The following is a 19,318-nucleotide window of genomic DNA, read 5'->3' on the forward strand; positions in this document are numbered from 1 at the left end:
TGGGTACTCTATAAATATTTGTTGAATGAATAAATGCTAGTGGATGAAGGATGACTTTGGCCCAGAGTGGACAGATATGGTGGAGAGCCTGGGTCTGAGCTGGCCTACCGGGGTTTGAATCTCAGTTCTCTCACTTGTCAGCAGTGACCTTGGCAGCTCAGTTACCTTTCCTGTGCCTTCGAGTGCTTTGTCTGTGAAATGAGTACACTGATACCTCCCAGTAGGCTGTGTGAGGAGCATATGAAATTCTATGCACCAAGCTGCTGGGCTGGCATTCCGAGTCCTTATTTGATTAATGTTGGCTATTTTTGTAGTAAACCTTGTCATACTTCTTTGGGAAATGTAACTATGTAAAACACATTTAAAAAAAAAAAAATAGCCTGGAGAGAGAAGGAAATTGAGATGCAGACCAGTATGGGGGAATTTTATTGTATTTATGAGGGAAAAAATGGGTCAGAAATTCAATAGGGTTCATTGGATATGATTGTCTTTTGGCTGCTGGTAGCAGGAAACACAGGTGGTATCTTCATCCTCAGGAATTCCTGTTGCAGAAAGAAAGATAAAACTCAATTGAGGAGACCAAAGCTAGGGTGCCTTTGGCCAAGACACGTGGAACTAGGGTGATAGGCACACCAGGATCAGGACAAGCGCTCTGGGTTCCAGAAGAGGCAATGTGGGAAGAAGGGAAGGATCTCATGCGTTCCAGCAGAGTGAACCCAGTCCTAGCCCCATCTCTGCCAACTGACTCCTACTGACATCCTGGATCAATTACTTCCCCTTGAAGGAGCCACCTCTTATCCCCAGACAGAATCGGGTTAGGTCATTCCTTCCCGAACATATGTTCAACCACACCCCTTACATCTCTTACCATTTATCACAGATCACATAATCCACCGTTCAGGTGCTTGCATAATTTCTGTCTGCCTCAGTGAGGCAGTATGGAAGTAAATTCTATGAGAGCAGGGACCCCTGTTGACCTAGGCACTGCTGTACCCTCAGTCCAGAGCTTGGCACACAGTAGCCATCGGATGACTTTTCCAGGGACGGGAGAACGGGTACTTCTGAAGCTCAATTTCCTTACAGGGCCATGAGGTGTACATAACATGTGGTGGGTGTACAAATGGGCCATCTTGCAAATCATTCTCCTCTGACGATAGAGGTATGAGAATTCATTCTTCTGTTGTTTCCTTAGCCCCCCTCCCCGCCTCCCAGAGATGCTGGGATTTGCAGCCCTCGAGCTGGAGGGGAAACAATGGTTGGAGCAGTCTACGGACCCTTTCCCTCCTGCTCTGCGGCTCTGGGAAGTCTCTGGCTTTTAACCTGCAGGAACAAAGCCTGTTTTCTTGGGACTTGGCCCTCCCTGGGGACACTCCACCCTACCCACTGGAGCCTGACAGGAGCCATAAGGCCCGGGAATGATGACCCAATCTTAGCCTGAGTGGCTGGGGGGAGGCACTATTCTTAGAATTCTAGTCTTAGGGACCTTAGAGGTGATTGGAGCTCCTCTTCCCTCCACCAAACGGGAAAGAAGGAAGCTGTCTTGCTGTGTGCCTCGCGGGCTGGTTCTCGCCCCTCCTGCAGCCCGCCCATCTGCCTGCTGCTTGTGTCTCCACAGGGCTATAGTTGGTGAGATCTCTGGGCTCTTGGTGTCTAACTAGGTTGAGAAGAAGGTGAGGAAGCACATGGAGAGCTCTGCTGGGAACAGGATTTGCTTAATAGGTTGGTGCAGAAGTGACTGGCAGAGCCATGCTGGGACACGTTTGTGCTCACAGTTTCAAACCAGCCCCCAAAATACAGCAGAGTTTCTCCACAAACAGTCATGTCATCCCTGAGAAACTTTGTGAAGTGGAGCTCCCTGTGAAGAAGGGAAACAAACACTGGGGACCAGCTGCTTTGCTTCAGTTTCCCTCCTCTGTAAGACGAGAGCTCTCACTCCTGATCTTCCCTTACACCCAGTGGAACCATGAAGGTCAGTGACAGGAGGAACGACTGTCATCTGTCGTCCACATCTTTCCTTCTCATGAGTGCTGCCCATGCTAGTCTGCCTGAGGGTGTTGGGAGGGGCTGGCATTTCCTTGGCTTTATAGTTTGGGGAACTTGCCAAGGGTTCCAGGGTGTGCCTCTCAGATCGCCCACATCAGAACTACCTGGGACCCTGGTTAAAATTCGGGTCCCTCTCGCTCTCTCTGACAAAAAAAAAAAAAAAAAAAAAAATTCAGGTCCCTGGTCCCATCCTGGCACTACTGAGTATGTAACAATTTTCGTACATAGACTCTGAGCCTGGCCTCTTGCTTCACGCTGGAGAAACAACAGTAGCTAAGATCCAGTCTCTGGCATGCATTTTCTCCCCTTCCTCCAGTTCTTGATGTGTGTAAGGAGGGACCTAGTTCCCAGTTTGCTTGGCAGAGCCCCAGGCCTTTGGAGAGGTGGAGATGCTTCCCTTTTCCCGGCAGCCCACGGGGAAGGAAGCCTCTGAGGTCCGGGACCGCACATACGCATGCGCACACCCATACTCCTACCTCTGCTTCTGCAACATGGCCGCCAGGGTGCTCTCCAGGGGCGTCTGCTTTGCGCCTGCCCACATACTGTCCACCTGACGACCGAGCCGTGCCTTTGCTCCTTGCTCCCAGTTTTCCTCTCTAGTAGATTAGAAAAAGAGCAACAGTTGAGGTTGCTCTTTGGGTGGGATGTAGAGAAGCCTGGGAAAGGCCAGGGCGAAGTAAACAAAACAGGTGGGTCCCTATGCCTCTTCCAAAATCTGGTGTGGACTCTTCCACCAAACTGAATCAGACTCAGCAACATTGAGGAAGGCACTTAGTAGTGAAGAAGTACGGGTATTTGCAAAGTATCTCCCCACAGATTTCTTAATAATTATGAGGGGGAAGTATTAACTGGACGGAGGAGAAAGCTGGCGGACATCTCGTTAACCAAGCAACTAAAGTTACCATCACCAGTAATGGGGCAGATGGACACCACCTGCCTCCTGATACGGTGAACCAAGAAGGACCCAACATCACTGCTGTGAACGTGTATCCGGAATCTAACCACGACGCAACATCAGGCAAATCCAACACGAGGGACGTTCTATAAAGAATAGTTGGCCTTTACTAACACAAAATGTCAATGTCATGAGAGACTCCAGAACTGTCCAGAGTAAAAGAAACTAAAGAGAAAGGACCATTCCGTGCAACCCACGATCCTGGATTGGATCCCAGATCAGGAAACTTAAAAATCGCTACAAAGGACATTTGGGGGAAAACTGGTGAAATGCATATATGTACACTAAGTGCTAATTATGCTGTGATTATGTCCGAGAAGTTTCTTTTGTTAGCTGTTAGCAGGCACCATGCAGGAGTATTTAAGGGTAAAGGGTTGTGATGACTGTGGTTTACTCTCACACGGTTCAGTGAAACAACGTGCACCTGTGTTTGTGGGGTGTATTGGCAAATAGGATAAAATAGTAGTAATTGTTGAAGGCGGGGGAGGGGATGTGGAAGTCCATTATATTACTCCTGAGACCTTTCTGTAAGTGTGGAAATTTTCCAAAATAACAAAAGGTACAGGCTGTGATGTCAGGCTCTTTCGATCCGACACTATTTGGTGTGTGTCCTTTGGACGCTATTTAACTGCGCTGTGAGATGGGAGTCAACAGCACCTACTTCATAAGGTTGTTACAGGTAGGAAACTAGGAGAACGGCTGATTCTTGTGAGTCCAGCTCTGTCCTGAGGGCAGGGAAATGTCCCAGGGCAGAGCCTTGGTTTCCACCACAGAATCATGTCAAATGGTTAACCACCGTCAGTATTACTATGGGAGACTTGCATGGGGAGAAGCACAGTTGGTGTTCAGCGATCATTTTGTGGGTAGAGGGAAGCTAGGGCTTCACATTATGGCCCTGCTGCTAAGGCAAATCTGGAAGTGATAGATGCTGTGCAAAGGGAGGGACCAAATGTCCCTCCACCCTCTAATGCATCGAGACATAGGGAAAAATCCCCAGGCCGTCTGCTTACCCCTGCTGGCGGCTCATGATGTCGAGCAGTAGCTTGCGGGCTGACAGCTGGCTCAGCAGCTTCCGGTAGTTGTTCGTGAAGATGGCGTCTGCATTCCGAGGGACTCTATATGGACAGAGTCGGAGGTCAGAGGGTGGGGTGGCAGGGTCAGGTGAGGAAACCGGGAGCTGTACTCATCCTGTTCCTGTAAGGTCCTTCTGCTCGTTGCCCTGTCATCCCCAGAGAGGGTAGGACCCAGACTGGGAGGCTTCTCTGGAACTCAGGGGCAGACCCTTGAGACAGGCAGTGGGGGGGCTGCTGAGGAGTTGGCTGGAGGCCAGCTTAGGGCTCTGTTCTGCACCCCCTAAGACATCCCCCACTAGGTTGCAGGAATAGTTTGGGGACATTGGGACATGGGCCCTGGGGGCAGGATGGCTTACCTGAGGGGCAGGGACGTTGGGGAAGAGTGGGAGTCACTGCTGAGAGTGAGGATCACCAGGAAGAACACCCAGAGCAGCATCCTTCACCCCTGTGGTGGCCCCTGGACAATGACAGAAGGAGAAGGTCAAGTGTAGCCATAGCCACGGGGATGCCCTTCGCTGGCAGGGCCCAGCCCTGAGCTTGGCTCTATGCAAACCTTAGTCCTTGTCCTTTGGAAGCTGTGAGATAGGAAAAAGGACCCAGACTCTGGAAATCAGACAGACCTGGGTTCAAGTCCTGCTTTTGCCAGTCATGAGCTCCGATCTCATTTTCTGCATCTGTAAAATGGGCATGATAAGCTACCCTCCTGATTCCACAGTGTTGGATGGAAAATTCATGATATTGGGGAAATTGCCCCAATATCCTCCCCAATGTAAGGCATTGTTGGTGGAATTCAGGCCTCAGCAAGGGATAGGGGAACCTTTCCCTGGTCGTGTAAGTCAGCCACATCCACTGTGGCACCGACAGCAGCTCAGGCTCTGAGTTCCACAGATCTCTCAGTTCATAGCTGGGTTCTACCATCGCTAGCTGTGTGGACCAGGAAAAGTGGCTTCTCCTCTCTGGGCCTCAGTTTCCCTACCCATAAAATGGAGTCTGTTATACTGACTGCATATGGTCCTTGTCAGGGTTCGATGAGATGAGAGAAGCCTGGAACATAAGGAATTCTCCAAAACACTTGCTGCTGTGACCTCATATCAGACCCACTCAGGGTGCAGGGCTCCCGTCCTGTTCTGTTCTGTGTGAAGTCAGAGGGAAGAGAAAGCTATACATCTCACTCCAGACATTTCCATTCCTCCAAAGGGTTTTAGCCTTAGAAGAGACCAGGGAGCCTGGGGAGCCAGTGCGACAGAATCATCTAATAGATCATGTAATTACCCTTAATTGGGGCCTGCTGACATCGTGCTCTGCAGTCAGGGGGAGAACAGGCCAGGGGCGGGGGTGGGGGGAGCCCGCCTCAGTGGGGTGCCGAGCCTCACCTGGCAACTCAGACCTGCCCACAGCGAAGCTGGGGTGACTCAGCTACCTAGGAATTGGGTCTCCGCACTTCCTACGCCCCCTCCTCAGCAGGATATCTACTCCATGGGGCTACAGGCCCATGCGGGGGCCCAGCCAGTGCAGAGAGGGGCAGGGACCTCTCCTTTCCCAACATCACCCCATGACTTTCATTTTCTCTCCTGGCCTGTTGAAGAGTGATTTCCAGCAGGCAGGGCCAGCTCTGGCAGGATCACCTTTCCTTTTCTGGGCTTACCTGCCCTCTTAGGGCATCACGTCCCTTGTAACAGACACCAAGGTCTTGGCTAAACCAGGCACACTGTGAAACGCAGGGAACCATCTGTAGAGATGGCTCAGTACAGCCTGAGACCCTGCACCTCCAGAACTGGAGGGAGCAGCCCCTCCTTGGTGTGCACCCTCACCATTCCCTCCCGCCACCAGCAATCCTCCAGTTCCTGCTCATATGCCGTCCGCCAGTGAGTGACAGGGAGCTCACTACCTCTCAACCAGGATGTACTATTCTCAGCCAGCTCTCTTTTTTTTTTTTTAAATAACATATACTGTATTATTAGCCCCAGGGGTACAAGTCTGTGAATTGTCAGACTTACACATTTCACAGCACTCACCATAGCACATACCCTCCCCAATGTCCAAACACAGCCACCCTATCCTTAACCCCTACCCCCAGCAACCCTCAGTTTATTTCGTGAGATTAAGAGTCTCTTATGGTTTGTCTCCTTCCAGATCCCATCTTGTCTCATTGACCCCCTCTACCCCCCACAACACCACACCCTGCCTCTTAAATTCTTCATATCAGAGAGATCACATGAGTGCTCGCTTCAGCAGCACATATACAGAGAGATCACATGATAATTGTCTTTCTCTGATTTCTTTCGCTTAGGATAATACCCTCTAGTTCCATCCACATCATTGCAAATGGCAAGATTTCATTTCTCTTGATGCCTGCCAGCTCTTCTTGTTGGGAAGTTTTTCTTACCATGTCAAGTGCAAAGCCCCTTGTCCTGCAAAGGTGTGTTGAGCTTCTACCTTCCTCATAAGGACTGGGGCTACAGAAAGCATGAGAACGTGACATCTGCCCTCTACCCCTTGCCCACATCTACCTGCTGGGCCACCGCAGCTTCTGCTCCTTCCTCCACAGAAAAAACCCTTTGCTCCCCAGACGGAGGATCTCAGTCTTCTGTCCTCCGTCTCACACCATATCTCATCTAGCCCTCCCTTCTCCTTGCCCGGTCCAGGCTGTCTCTCTAGCAATGAACTTTCCTAAGCACGGAGATCTCTGGAGGTGAAGAGAGCCCCTTGACATGAGTCCTACACGAGCACCTTTTCTTGTGGTCCCCCAGCCCCTGTGCCCCCCTGGTCCTCACAGCCCAACCTCATGTTCGACCTCTTTACAGCTGAGGAAATGAGCCCAGAGCGGGGAAAGGGTCTTTTTCCATGGTCTTCCTTCAAATTAGTTTTGGAGTGGGCACTTCAGAATGGCCTCACAGTTCCCAGGCCAGCAGCCTTCCTCCGGCCCCTCGAGGCAGCCTCCCAGATACAATAACCTATTCACAGCGCTCCCTATTCATGGGCCCTGCAGAATTCATCACCTGCATGTGGGAAGCATTCTGAAAAAAAGGGAAAGCTTTTGTTCTTTGTCATGGGGTCTCTAGGGAAGAAAAAAAGGGAGACAAACTAGAACATCTGCTTGGTCGGCACCTTTCCTATGCGCATCCAGGGGTTTCAGGGAGTTGAAAATAACCAGATAGGAGGGCAGACTTTGGGGGGCCAAGTCATAGTAAATTCTGTAACCCCCAGCTCTGGGCTAGGAAAACCCAATCCATAGCATTGCAAAGTTGCTCTGGACAGAGTTGGGACACAACAAGAATGACCTCGCTTATGGTTCCATAAGGGTAGAGATTGTATCACCAAGAATAAAACAACTACTGCCAGATGTATTCTACATGAGCCGTCTCCAGAGACAGAATTCCAGGGAATTAAGTGGAGCACAAATCCAAGAAAATCACGAAAGACTCCTCGATGGCTCCAAGGGTATTTTAAGGTTTATCATCTATCGCTATGAGTATCAGCTTTCTGCTGTGTTTACAAATGAATTCTGTGGTTAGATCTATTTGAGGTCATCTGGAATCAGGATAAATGGGCACTCGATCTACATTTGCTGGCACCTCTTGCCAGCCTCTGTGCCAAGAATGCCACAAGAGTCCTGCAGATGAGGCTTCAGCTAATGACAGTCTCGAGTGCCCACTTCTGAACCCCGAGGAAGAAAATCTTTTTTCCCTTTCCTAAACATTCTGCTTTGTAATTTAAAAACGTTGAAGCACTGACCTCCTGGTCCAGTTTATCAAATGTTTCAGCGACAGCTTTCCAAATGGAAGGAGATCTAAGTTTTTAATGAGGAAGCCTCTTGCACTGTCACTCAGAAGAGGGACACCCCCACCTCCTTCCAGAAAGGGTTTGAGGCGGCTTATGGTGAAAGGCACAAATACATTGAACCTTCCAAGCATGTATCAAGAGACAGGCGAGGGGTAATGGAGCCCTCGCTTTAAGGGCAGATAATTGCATCTGAAACCTTGAGTAAGGAGCGCAGCTGCCATTGAGCAAAAGCAAAACGTTATCAATTTCCAGGCGATTATGTTGAATGGGTTCGGAGCAATAGGATGGGCAGTATTGATTGGCATAGCCACTTGGCTCCTTTCCGATCTGCAGAACCCCGTTGTAGATGGGCGACTCTAGCCAGCTCATGTCTTGCCTCAGACGTCTGCCTGCACACCTGTGCGGGGGAGCCTTAACCTTGTCCACCACCAACGGACACTGGGAACTCGTCTGCCTGCCTGCCGGCCGCTTCCCCAAGGTTGAGACACCACCGATCCAAGACAATCTCAAAGTGGCGCCAACCATCCAAAGCATGTTCCAGAGCCCCTAACTGGGGGTCTGAGTGTATTTACTAGTTCACAGGCAAAGAGGATGGTGGTGGCCCTCTTGGACTCGGTTTCTCTGAGTTGGTGAGAAGGTCAACCTTTTCGCCCCATCCAGCCCCAGCCCCCAGGGTCACCCTCTCTCACCTCCGATGTGGCAGGTGTCCCTCTGCTGTGAGGCACTGCTCCAGCTCCCTGGACCCCGGGATCGGCGTTTGCTCAGGAGCTGCGAGGCGCTCCCACCATTTATACCTTCATTTTCCTAAGCGTCATCCGCGTCAGAGAATCAATTACCCACGAGTCAACCAGAAGACCGTTCGTAGCATCACACTGACAAACCCTAATGGGTGAAGAGGTTTTTTCCCTTTGCAAATGAAGACTTGTATGGAACTTTCCCTTTATTCTGGTGGGAATGGCCAGAGCACGAAGTTATGATCTTATTCTGAGGTGAACGGAAAGTAAAATGCCGTTTCTCTAGTAATTGGAGTAATCATCTCAGGGAAACACCAAGGGTTCACTTATTCTCTGAGTTAAATGTGCCTTTTAAAAAGTTGAGATAGGGGGTACCTGGATGGCTCGGTGGGTTAAGCTTCTGCCTTCGGCTCAGGTCATGATCTCAGGGTCCTGGGATCGAGCCCCGCATCGGGCTCTCTGCTCAGCAGGGAGCCTGCTTCTCTCTCTGCCTTCCTCTCTGCCTACTTGTGATCTTTCTCTCTCTGTGTCAAATAAATAAATAAAATGCTAAAAAAAAAAAAAGTTGAGATAATTCTGTGCAACTTTATTTCACGTTAGCATAGCTCCTTAGCGAGGAGCACTGTTTGTTTGCCTTATTCGGTTTACGCCAGCTGAGGCAGCGAGCCGGGGGAGTAGCTGCTGTCAGGTGTCAAGACGGCCGCGAACGGGTAACTGCCTCCGAATGTATGAAGTGAGAGGAAAGAGTTGGCAAACCTTGGGAGGGTTGCTGTGTTTCCAGACTTCTGTGAGCCTGGAGCTGAAGAATCCTCAAGAATGACATCAAAGCGTGTGAGGCAGGGGCACCCGTGTCCCCCGCGGCTGTTGAGGAGGAACGGAAGGAGCGCTAAGCTTCACCCGCAGCCCCTCCTGGGTCTGTCAGTCGCGACCTCTCTGACCCTCAGCAAGCTACTTCTACCCTCCAGGCCTCCGAGAGCAACTTTCAAACTCAAAAAAAAAAAAAAAAAAAAAAAGGCATAGATCTTGGAGCCCCCCAGCCCCAATACAGTAAAGCTATCTCAGGGAACAAAAGGTGGGGGCCGCACCGACGTGAGCAGCTAGAGTAGACACCAGGCCAGAGAGCAGACGACGGGCTCAGGGAACAGGCTGGAGAAGCCATGGAGATCGATGTTCAACCTCAGCTGGAGCTTGGCCCCTGGCCAGGCTTTGTGCTGAGGCTTCAGGCTTGTTCTCAGATTTCTCATCTGTAACGTGAGAATGATAGGGCTCAACTGATAAGGCTTTTGGGTGAGGATTAAATGTGCCAGGGCTTCGGGTACGGACCTGCTCTAGAGTGAGCATCAAGACCGAGCTCTTACCATTGTCATTATTGTACTTGGAACAAAACGAGAAAGCAGAGACACGGAGGGGTGACCCACTTATCCACGGTCACCTAACTGGACAGGGGGAGAGCCAGGACATGAGCAGAGCTTTCTTGCTTCCAGATTTAGTGCCCTGCACCAGGCAAATATTCTCCTAAGGCCCTTCCTTGGCCTGCCAGTTCTTCTACTCTTTTTAAAAAAAACTTTTAACAGTTTTATTGAAGTATAATTCACACACCTTGAGAGGCACTAGTTTGACGTTATGGTTCAATGAGTTTTTGTCAGTTTTTTAAAAAATTTTTAATTAATTAATTAATCAGAGAGAGCACAAGCACAAGCAAAGGGAAAAGCAGGCAGGTAGAAGGAGAAGCAGGCTCCCCACTGAGAAAGGAGCCCAATGCGGGACTTGATCCCAGGATCCTGCAATCATGACCTGAGCTGAAGGCAGACGCTCACCCAACCAAGCCACTCAGGCGTCCCAAGTTTTTGTAAGTTTATAAAATGATGCCACTATTACACAACCCTGTTTAGAATACCTGTGTCACCCCACAAGTTCCCTTCAGCCCGTTTGCTATTAACTCCCACTCCAACCCCAGACTCAGATAACCACAGTTCTGCTTCATGCCTTTATAGGTTTTTCCTTTGCTACAAAGTTCAACTGAATTATGGTGTCATATAGTATTGTAGTCTTTGGTGTCAGGCTTCTTCCACTCACCCTCATGTTTTTGAGATTGGTTCGTGTTGATCCAAGTGTTCACGGCCCTTTCCACTTTACGGCAGAGTGACATTTCGTTGTACGGAAGTCTGATAGCTTGTTTACATATGAAGGACATTTAGGCTGATTTCCGTTTATTTCAGGGCCTATTATGAAAAGATGCCGCTGTGAACACTCGTGTGCAAGACTTTGTACGAACGTGTGCTTTTTTTGTTGCTCTTGGGTGGTTATCCAGGAGTGGAATTGCTGGGTCTCATGGCAAGTGCATGGTTAGCTTTTTAAAGAAACCGCCAAACTATTTCCCAAAGTGGCCGTGACATTTACATTCCTGCCAGCTGCCATGGAGAGCTCCTCAAGCGCTTCTGAAAGGAGCTTTTCTCTATCCCACAAACACCCCTGAAGCACTGAATTAGGCCCTCACAGAACTCGCTGCACTGGGTGTTCGCTCATCTCCGAAGGTCTGGTCCTATTTCTAACCTTAGGGGAGGGGGATGGACATTTTCTTGGGCGCTCAAGGACAATGGCACATGCTTGTCTTCAGAGAGCTGTAGGGGGCAGGTGTGTGAGAAGCTGAGTAATTACTTCAGGCGGGGAGATCCAGAGACAGACACACTATGAAATGTTCCCAGAACGGAGAGAAAGGAAAAGTCAGAGTGAAGCCAGGAGAGCATCAGACAGGACCAGAGAGAAGCATGACTTGGGAGGCAAATGGATTTGGATTGGAAACGCAGCTCTGCCACTTGCAAACTGTGATTCTGGACAAGGGGTTTAATCTCTCCGGGCCTCGGTTATCGCATCTGTACAATGGAGGTGATACTATCTGTCCACCCAGAAAGGGCAGCTTATCGTGAGGATCAGAACATGTCTGAAAAGTACTGGAAACACGTGGCAAGAGGCGGCTGTTACAGGAGTTATGAATAAACAGAGCTCGGAAAGCTGGGTAAGGTGGTGGTGAGGAGATCCGGGAGCCTTCTGGGATGATGGGCTTCATTTGTAGTATATTCTCAAACCCCTTGAGAGCCTAGCCCGCTCCCCCCCACCATCGTCCTTATCCTCTGAGAGGCGGTGGGAACGTCTTGCTCGCCACCGGCTTTCTTCCCAGGACCGGTTTTAACCCAGAGTTAATTAGCGATCATGCCTGCGCTAGGGGCTGGGGACTTGAGCTGTGGAAAGAAAGAGCCCCAGAGAAAGGCAGGCTCTAAAAGGCCCCAAAAGGCTGGGGCGGAGAGGCTCCGCCTGGAGAGACAAGCCGTGCATTTGTGTGGTCAATTTCCAGTGTGTTGGAGCCAGCCACTCAAAGAGGGCGATGCTAAAAGGCGGTGGGCCTGGGTTGTGGGGTGGGGGTGGGGTGGGGGACGGGTCATGGTGGGGGGTTTGTGGGGGAGAGAAGGGCAGAGGAAATTGACAAAGGGGGCCTGTTTGAGGGCCTCAGAACCTGCTTTGTAAAAGCTGCTTTCATTGCCCTCCCTGGATGATGGCAGCATTCCCAGCCCAAGGCCAGTGTGCCGGGAAGGGGAGGCCTGGACCCCAGACTCCCGGCTTCCCTTGACACTCCCCACCCAGTGTGCCTTCTAGGCCTGTTTTTATGGAATCAGCAGCAGGAGCTGTTCCATGAATGTTCGTGAGTGCTATGTCAGGGTGAGGAAACCAGGGTAGTGGCCTCAGGCAAAGTCACCTTACGTTCCTGAGCCTCAGTTTCCTCTTCTGTAAAATGGGGCTAATGGGGTCCTTTCTCCCACTTCATATCTTACACAAGGAGAAGTGCCTGTGATTGGTTGGTGATCCAATAACCATCAGAAGTTCATCTCTTTCTGGAAGAGTCTGTATTTGGGAAGGTCATTAGGAGAGCTTTTTTGGAGAGGGGAGTCGATTGCATTTAGCAAATCAATTAAGCAATTCTAGGTTGCTTGGAAATGTCACTCCCTTAAGTATTTTAAACTTTCCCCTTGCTTGGAATCCTTGGGCCTGCCCCAAGGGAATTATGAATGTTAACCAGGTTGGTTTTCTGGGTTGGTAGAGGCAGTGCGGGTGTCAGGCAAGGTGGCACAGGAGGCAAGCTCTCCCCGGTGGAGATCTGACCAATCCTTATTTTATTTTATTTTCTAAATATTTTATTTATTCATTTGAGAGAGCATGAGCCAGGGGGAGGGGCAGCAGGAGAGGGAGAAGAAGACTCCAGCTGAGCAGGGACCCCCCCCAACCCCAATGCAAGGGGGGCAGCATCCCAGGACCCCGGATTCATGACCTGAGCCCAAGGCAGACGCCTAACTGAGCCACCCAGGCGCCCTGTGACTAGCCTTAAAAGACCTCGTTGGATCCCACCTTTCCAAGAAGCATTCCCATACCCTATTCCTCCCTCCTGGTCTTGCGCTGTGGTCAGCTGATTTTATATGTGAAAGTGTCTCCTTTCCTGAGACACTTGGGATGTCTGCAACCAGACCTGATGAATTTTTGAGCCCCCTAAAGCTTTCTTTTCCCAGCCTTAGTGAGATATAACTGAAATACATAAAGCTTTCTAATCTAGGTACGGTTCCTAGACCAGCAGTATCAGTATCTCCAGGGAGCTTGTTAGAAATGCAGAAACTTGACTCCACCGCAGACTGACTGAATCAGAGGCCAAATCCTCTTTGTTCCAGGTTTTTAAAGGCGTCAGGCTCCTAAGATGGTCTCTGAAGGCCCCGTGGTTCTCTAAACAGGGAGGAGGGCCGTTACCGCAGGCAGCCAGGAGGTGTCGCTGTTCCCCAGTCATTGGGAATGTCAGGCTTCCCTACAAACGCCAGATGTCCCCCAGTGTGGGGTTTTGTTTGCGGTGAAATCCAGGAGCGCCGAGGGGTCCCGGGCAATTACTTCTGTCAGGCGGCCCCCTCCTCAGCCACTGTCTTTTTCTGCCCGGATCCTGCCCTGGGTTCTCAGCTGTGTTTCGAATTAAGGAAGGCTGTGTGTTCCGCAAGTTCAGCCCCGGCCCCAGGATCCCCAGGAGAAAGCCCAGGGGAGAAAACCCACCATATGGAGGTTTCCTCCAGCCTGGCTCATCAAGTAATAACATAGGAGGGGGCGTCTCTCTGGTGGGAGGCCCCTTCTCCCTTGGAATCTGAGTTGGAGGAGCTTAGTTGACAATAAGACCTGCAGACACAGCCAGAGGAAGTTCCCATTATTTGACTGTGTACAGGAAAAACCCACAGCCTGTCTGGGACTCCACAGTTTCCAGTTTCCCATCTGAACTGGGTGCCCAGTGTCAGAGCCAGGCTGTGGCATCACTTCCCCTCCACAGTTCTAATGCAGCTGTCGGAGCTCCATGAGTCCTGGAGGCAGCAGACCTCGGCTCCAGAGTCAGGTCCAAAGACCAGAAGCAGAGCCACTGATTTCTCTCCAGGGTAGAAGTTTCCAGTCTGGCCACGTCCGCCTGACCTTTCCCCACCTCGTGTCATCTGGTCCCTGAACACCGAGGCCTTGGAGGTGGAATGCGGATCAGCCTCCACACCCAGCTCTACCCTTGGAACTGGAACTCTCCTCTAAACCCCAGAATCCACCCCTAATCCATGGCTGACACCTGGCTTCCTGCCTAACTCCTGTCACTCTAGCCCCTGTGTCATCTCCATTCACCCCCACCAGATCCCTTATAGGAAGCCAGTTGTCCTGGATCTTGAAACTATAGCCGTAATATCTCTTCGATGCTTAACTAAGTGCTAGTCATATAACATACGCGATCTCCTTCAATAACCTTAAGGGTCAGGAGCACAAAGTGGTGGCATTTCAGGGTTGGAGCCATTGGGTAACTCTCAGATCTCATTCAGATAGTAGAAGGGGGAGCCGGGGCCCTGGAGCAGTGCTTACCCCCTGCTCCACCCTGCACCCCTCACTCACTCCGCCCCCAGCCTTAGCATCTTAAGGCTGATCTCTGCCAGCTCCCCCAAACAGGTATCAGATTTCCCTTTGAGCAGTATCAGTAGGGTCTCTGTGGACCCCAGTGAGCTTGGAACCAGAAGTCCCAGGCTTACATCTGACCCAATTCCCATATCCTTCTTCAGGTTAGAAATAGACTCAGGCATGCCACGAGCATTTCAGAATATTAATCAGTGGTGAAAATTCATCATTAATTTATTTGCATATTTCATCATTCATTCAGGCTTTCATCCATCCTTTGATAATTCATCCATCAGACAGCAATGTAATTATGCCCGCTGGGTGCCAAGCTTTACGTTTGGTAGCCAAGAGCCAAGAAATGGTAAAATACAATTCAAATCAATAACTATTTCTCCAGTGTTTGCTGTGGGCCGTTCCCTGTGTTGGGGGCTCCAGGTGTTCTGTGGACTTACTGTGGTGGAGATTTCATTCTATCTAGGAAGGAAGGCCGGCAAACAGATAACCAGATAGGGCGCGATACCTACGGTCTGTAGGAGAGGTGTGTGCTGCGTGTGCCGCGTGCTAAAGAAGCAGAATGAGTGGGGATCTGTTCTGCTAGGGCAGAGCAAAGGCGGCAAAGGAGATGACATTTAAGCTGGGCTGTGAGGAGAAGGGAAGGAAGGCTTACTACAGTGTGAGCAGAGGCCAGGAGGCACGGTCATGATCAGTGAGTGACAAGTTGTCTGGTGTAGGTAGAGTGAAGGTCCTTGGAGCTTTGCGTGCATTGCACCTGGACCCCCACTTTCAGTGGTCTGGGGCTAGGGTTCAGGGTTCTGCTTTTTTTTTTTTTTTTTTTTTTTTTTTGTAAATAGGCTCTACGCACGCTTAGAGTGGAGCCTAACGCAGGACTCGAATTCACGACTGTGAGCCAAGATCAAGAGTAGGACACTTAACTGACCAATCCACCCAGGTACCCCATGGATTCTACATGTTTAACCAGGACCCTGGGATGATTCTGATGCAGGCGTGAGAGAGCACAGTCTGAGAAACCCAGGCCTGCAACTTCTTTGGCAGGCAATATAGAAAATGATTCTGGAACAATGCGTGAAGGCCCAGCTGTGCAGGGTGTCAAATACCATGCTTCGGAATGTGGGCCTTTTCTCTTCTGGCGGGGGCGGTGGGGGGGAGAGCCCCATGGGAGGCTTTTGAGCCAGCAGCCCGGTGGGGGTACTAGAAAGCAGAGTGGCCACAGGGAGGGAGCCTGGCTAGGACGCTTTGACAGCCATTCAGGCCTGTGGTTCTGAGGGTCGGAGCCAAGACCCAGCAAGGAGGTGGTGGGGAGCACATGGGGCTGGATTGGAGAGGGGTCTGGAAGATGGGACCACTGGGCGGGGGGTAGAAAGAACAAAGGAGGTGAAGGAGGCGGAGATGTTGACAACGAGCTGATGTTTCTAGCTGGGGGCCTGGGGGGCGGTTGGGTACTGGGTACTCTGGTGGGAGGGGCAGGTTGTGGGGAGGAGCAATGAGCTCTGATCTGCACGCAGTGAGCTTTTCGGACTCAAGGGGCTTCCAGAAGGAAGCATGTAACAGGTGGTTGAATCAAGTCTGGAGCTGGGAGCTGGGCCAGGGGCCAGTGAGGAGAAGGAAGCCAGAGCTGTGGATTCTGGGTGGGATCTTGGAGAGAAGCACACTGTGGGGCACGTGGCAGCAGAATCAGAAACAGTGGTCCAGAAGATAATTAGAAAAGAACATTGTTTGCTGTCAATGCACGACTTCTGTTTTGCAGATGGGAAAACCAGGACTAAGACACGTAAACGTCTTGTCTTTGGTCACTGTGCTCATCAGGGTGGAGCCTCAGGACTTTGAACTTGAACCTCTTTTTTCTTTTTCTTTTTTTTTTTAAATTTTATTTATTTTTGAGAGAGAGAAAGAGAAAGACCGTACGTGGGGGAGAGGGGCAGAGCAAGGAGCCTGATGTGGGACTCAATCCCAGGATTGTGGGATCATGACCTGAGCCAAAGGCAGACACTTAACTGACTGAGCCACCCAGGTGCTCTGTACCTGGTCCTCTTCGGCTTCAGCCTCCATGCTGTCTTCTCTGGGGAGACTCCAGGAAGCAAAGCACATCCCCAGAGACAAAATAAATGGATTCATAGACTGGGGGGTGGGAGGATGGGAAAGACGCAGCAAAAAGAACTTGCAAGAGAAAGGTGGTAGGAAACAGTATATTAAGGGAGTCGAATTTTTCTTTATCTTTCCCCACTAGCATATTTTGAAGCAAATCCTAGTCCTCTTATCATTGCACCCATAAATATTTAAGTATGTAATCTCGAAAAGATAAGGGCTCTTTCTTGAGCATAGTCACAATACCATTATCACACTTAAAAAAAAAAAAATCTAACAATAATTCCTATTAAGTGAACCTACTGAGGGCAATTTGACAGGACCTCAGAACAGAAGCCTGGCCTGCTTATCTTGAGCCGGTATTGTCACAAAGTCATGATAAGGAATTTACATTTTCCCAAGATAATTACGGAGAAGGGGAACAGGGGATTGGAAATGTAGATTTGAGAAGCTTGTCAGGGCTCTGGAAAGGAAATGTTATAAAGGGAGGGAAAAAAACGGTCTGGAAAGTTTTGCTGAGTACAAAAGAAAAGAATCTTCTTTCTGACTTCCCTTTTCCTCGCCCAAAAGCCTTTAGTCATAAATGTGAAATAGGAACCGGGTCTAAAGTGAAACCAAACAGATTAGAAATAACACAACGAGTAGTTGCAAAATGCAACAAGACCAACTTCTGGGGCTCGCTTCCCACCAAGGCTCTCCCGACTGCTCACTTCAAAGCAGAGGACAGCTCTGCTGCCATTCAGAACGCTGGCTCCTGGGAGGTCCTGCAGATTGTTTATTAACTGCCTTACTAACTGGACTCTGCCCTTCTGCTCAGCATCGGGAAACCTGGATTCCGGGTTCAGCTCCTCGACAGAGTTGCTCTGTGACCTTGGACAAGTTACTGCCATTCTCTGAACTGCTCTGCAATGAACGCGAGGGTGTGAGACCCCAAGATCTCAACGTTCCCTTCATGGTCCAAATTCTCTGGCCCAACGAACACCTAATGAAATGTCCCTCACGCCCTGGGCTTCGGGATCTGGTGTGATGTTACCCTGTATCAACAACATGCTTGGATGACTCAGTTGAACAAACCCATGGAGACATGGAGCATTTATTACAAAGATCCATGCTTCCCGGGCACCCAGGGTCGCACTTGACTTGGAAGGAAATCCAAGAGGTGGCTCTGTGGGCGCTCTCTGGACACCAGCGGAGGGTAGAGGGCAGGTGGGAACTGCACAGAGCCATCGGCAGATGGAGCCCACTGCCTGAGGTCCAAGGAGCAAATGGTAGAAATAATTTTTTTAAGGGACAGCCCGTTGTTCTCTCTATGGCAGGTAAAGGGGCTGATTGATGAATGGCAACCAGGGATTGGGGGTTGAGATGACCCTAAAGGCAAGTGGTGGTGAGAAGCTGTCCTATCATGGTGCCACACGCTACCGGCATTGTGGGCCTGACCTGGGGAGCCGCATTCGAGCAGAGACATAAGAACCAAGGTTGGAGGGAAGCCACAGGAAGATACACAGGAACATAAACCAAAATGGGCAGGGAAGAAATAATTCGGATCCCTCTCTGGGCCAGAAGAGCAGCCCCTTTTCTGAAAGCCTGTCCCCTGCCACCAGCCCCAGCTCCCCATAGGCACGAGCCCTGCTGCGGTGTGGCAGCCCTTGCTCCAGAGGCTGCTTCCCATTTTCTCAGTTCCTCCCATGTGCTCTCTCTTTCCCATGACAAGGTTTCTGCTGGAGCCCTGTCCTCTGCTGGGAAGGCAGCTCTCTCTCCTGGTCAACTTCGGCTCAGACTGTAGCTCAAACCTGCCGCTTTCATGAAGCTCTCCTTAACCTCCCAGTCTAAGACAAACCATGCCATTTTTAGGTCCTTACACCATTATGTACTTTATTATTTTTTTAAAAAGATTTTTGAGAGTTTTTTTTTTTCTCTCTCTCCTTTATTTGAGAGAGAATGAGAGCAAGAGAGATCACAGGGGAAGAGGAAGAAGCCAACTCGCCGCTGAGCAGGGAGCCCAATATGGGGCTGGATCCCAGCACCCTGAGATCATGACCAGAGCCGAAGGCAGGTGCCCAATCGACTGACCCACCCAGGTGCCCCCACCATTATGTACTTAAAAAAACAAAACAGCACTCACCACTATTACAATTTCCAAGTAGTTTTTTGATCCTTTTCAAAATTTCCAGGGGCATCTGGGTGGCTCGGTCGTTAAGTGTTTGCCTTCGGCTCAGGTCATGATCCCAGAGTCCTGGCATAGAGCCCCATATCAGGCTCCCTCCTACGCGGGAAGCCTGCTTCTCCCTCTCTCTCTGCCCCTACTTGTGTTCCCTCTCTCTGTGTCAAATAAATAAATAAAATCTTTAACAAAATAATAAAATGAAATAAAATTTCTAGAAATAATTTCATCCTTTTAGAAAATTTGCAGGAACTCCCATAGACTCTTGGTCCAGAACCAACACTTGTTAACATTTTGTCATATTTGCTTTATTAATTTCTCTCTGTTTCTCTGTGTGTATGATAGATTATATAAGTTATATATACAAACTACATGTATAGCTAATATATATACGATTGTTATTTTTTTAAGTGCTTGAGAAAAAGTTGTAGACGTCTTGCCCTTTACCCCTAAATATTTAAGGATTATTTCCTAAGAACACGATCATTCACTTACAGAACCACACAATTAAATCAGATGATTCTTT

At 49.9% G+C, this 19,318-nt stretch overlaps 1 protein-coding gene across 1 annotated transcript; it reads right to left on the minus strand.

The window, feature by feature from the left end:
• Positions 1-409: 409 nt before the first annotated feature.
• GHRH (growth hormone releasing hormone) lies at positions 410-18,862 on the minus strand. The gene is made up of 5 exons (XM_059407975.1): positions 18,754-18,862; positions 4,428-4,528; positions 4,009-4,113; positions 2,520-2,639; positions 410-542 (listed from the first exon to the last, which is right to left on the minus strand). The coding sequence occupies exons 2-5, from the start codon at positions 4,505-4,507 to the stop codon at positions 533-535; spliced, it is 315 nt and encodes a 104-aa protein (XP_059263958.1). The 5' UTR covers positions 4,508-4,528; positions 18,754-18,862; the 3' UTR covers positions 410-532.
• Between the last annotated feature and the right edge of the window lie 456 nt (positions 18,863-19,318).

This window comes from Mustela nigripes, chromosome 7 (assembly GCF_022355385.1).
Source record: "Mustela nigripes isolate SB6536 chromosome 7, MUSNIG.SB6536, whole genome shotgun sequence".
NCBI classification, from domain to species: Eukaryota; Metazoa; Chordata; class Mammalia; order Carnivora; family Mustelidae; genus Mustela; species Mustela nigripes.

What these genes read in the sequence shown, in the direction of transcription:
- GHRH (XM_059407975.1), bottom strand. Translation starts at nt 4,507, where the DNA reads ATGCTGCTCTGGGTGTTCTTCCTGGTGATCCTCACTCTCAGCAGTGAC. An exon ending in CCAACGTCCCTGCCCCTCAG is followed by an intron (nt 4,114 to 4,427) that starts GTAAGCCATCCT and finishes CTGTCCATATAG; the next exon opens with AGTCCCTCGGAATGCAGACG. An exon ending in ATCATGAGCCGCCAGCAGGG is followed by an intron (nt 2,640 to 4,008) that starts GTAAGCAGACGG and finishes CTAATCTACTAG; the next exon opens with AGAGGAAAACTGGGAGCAAG.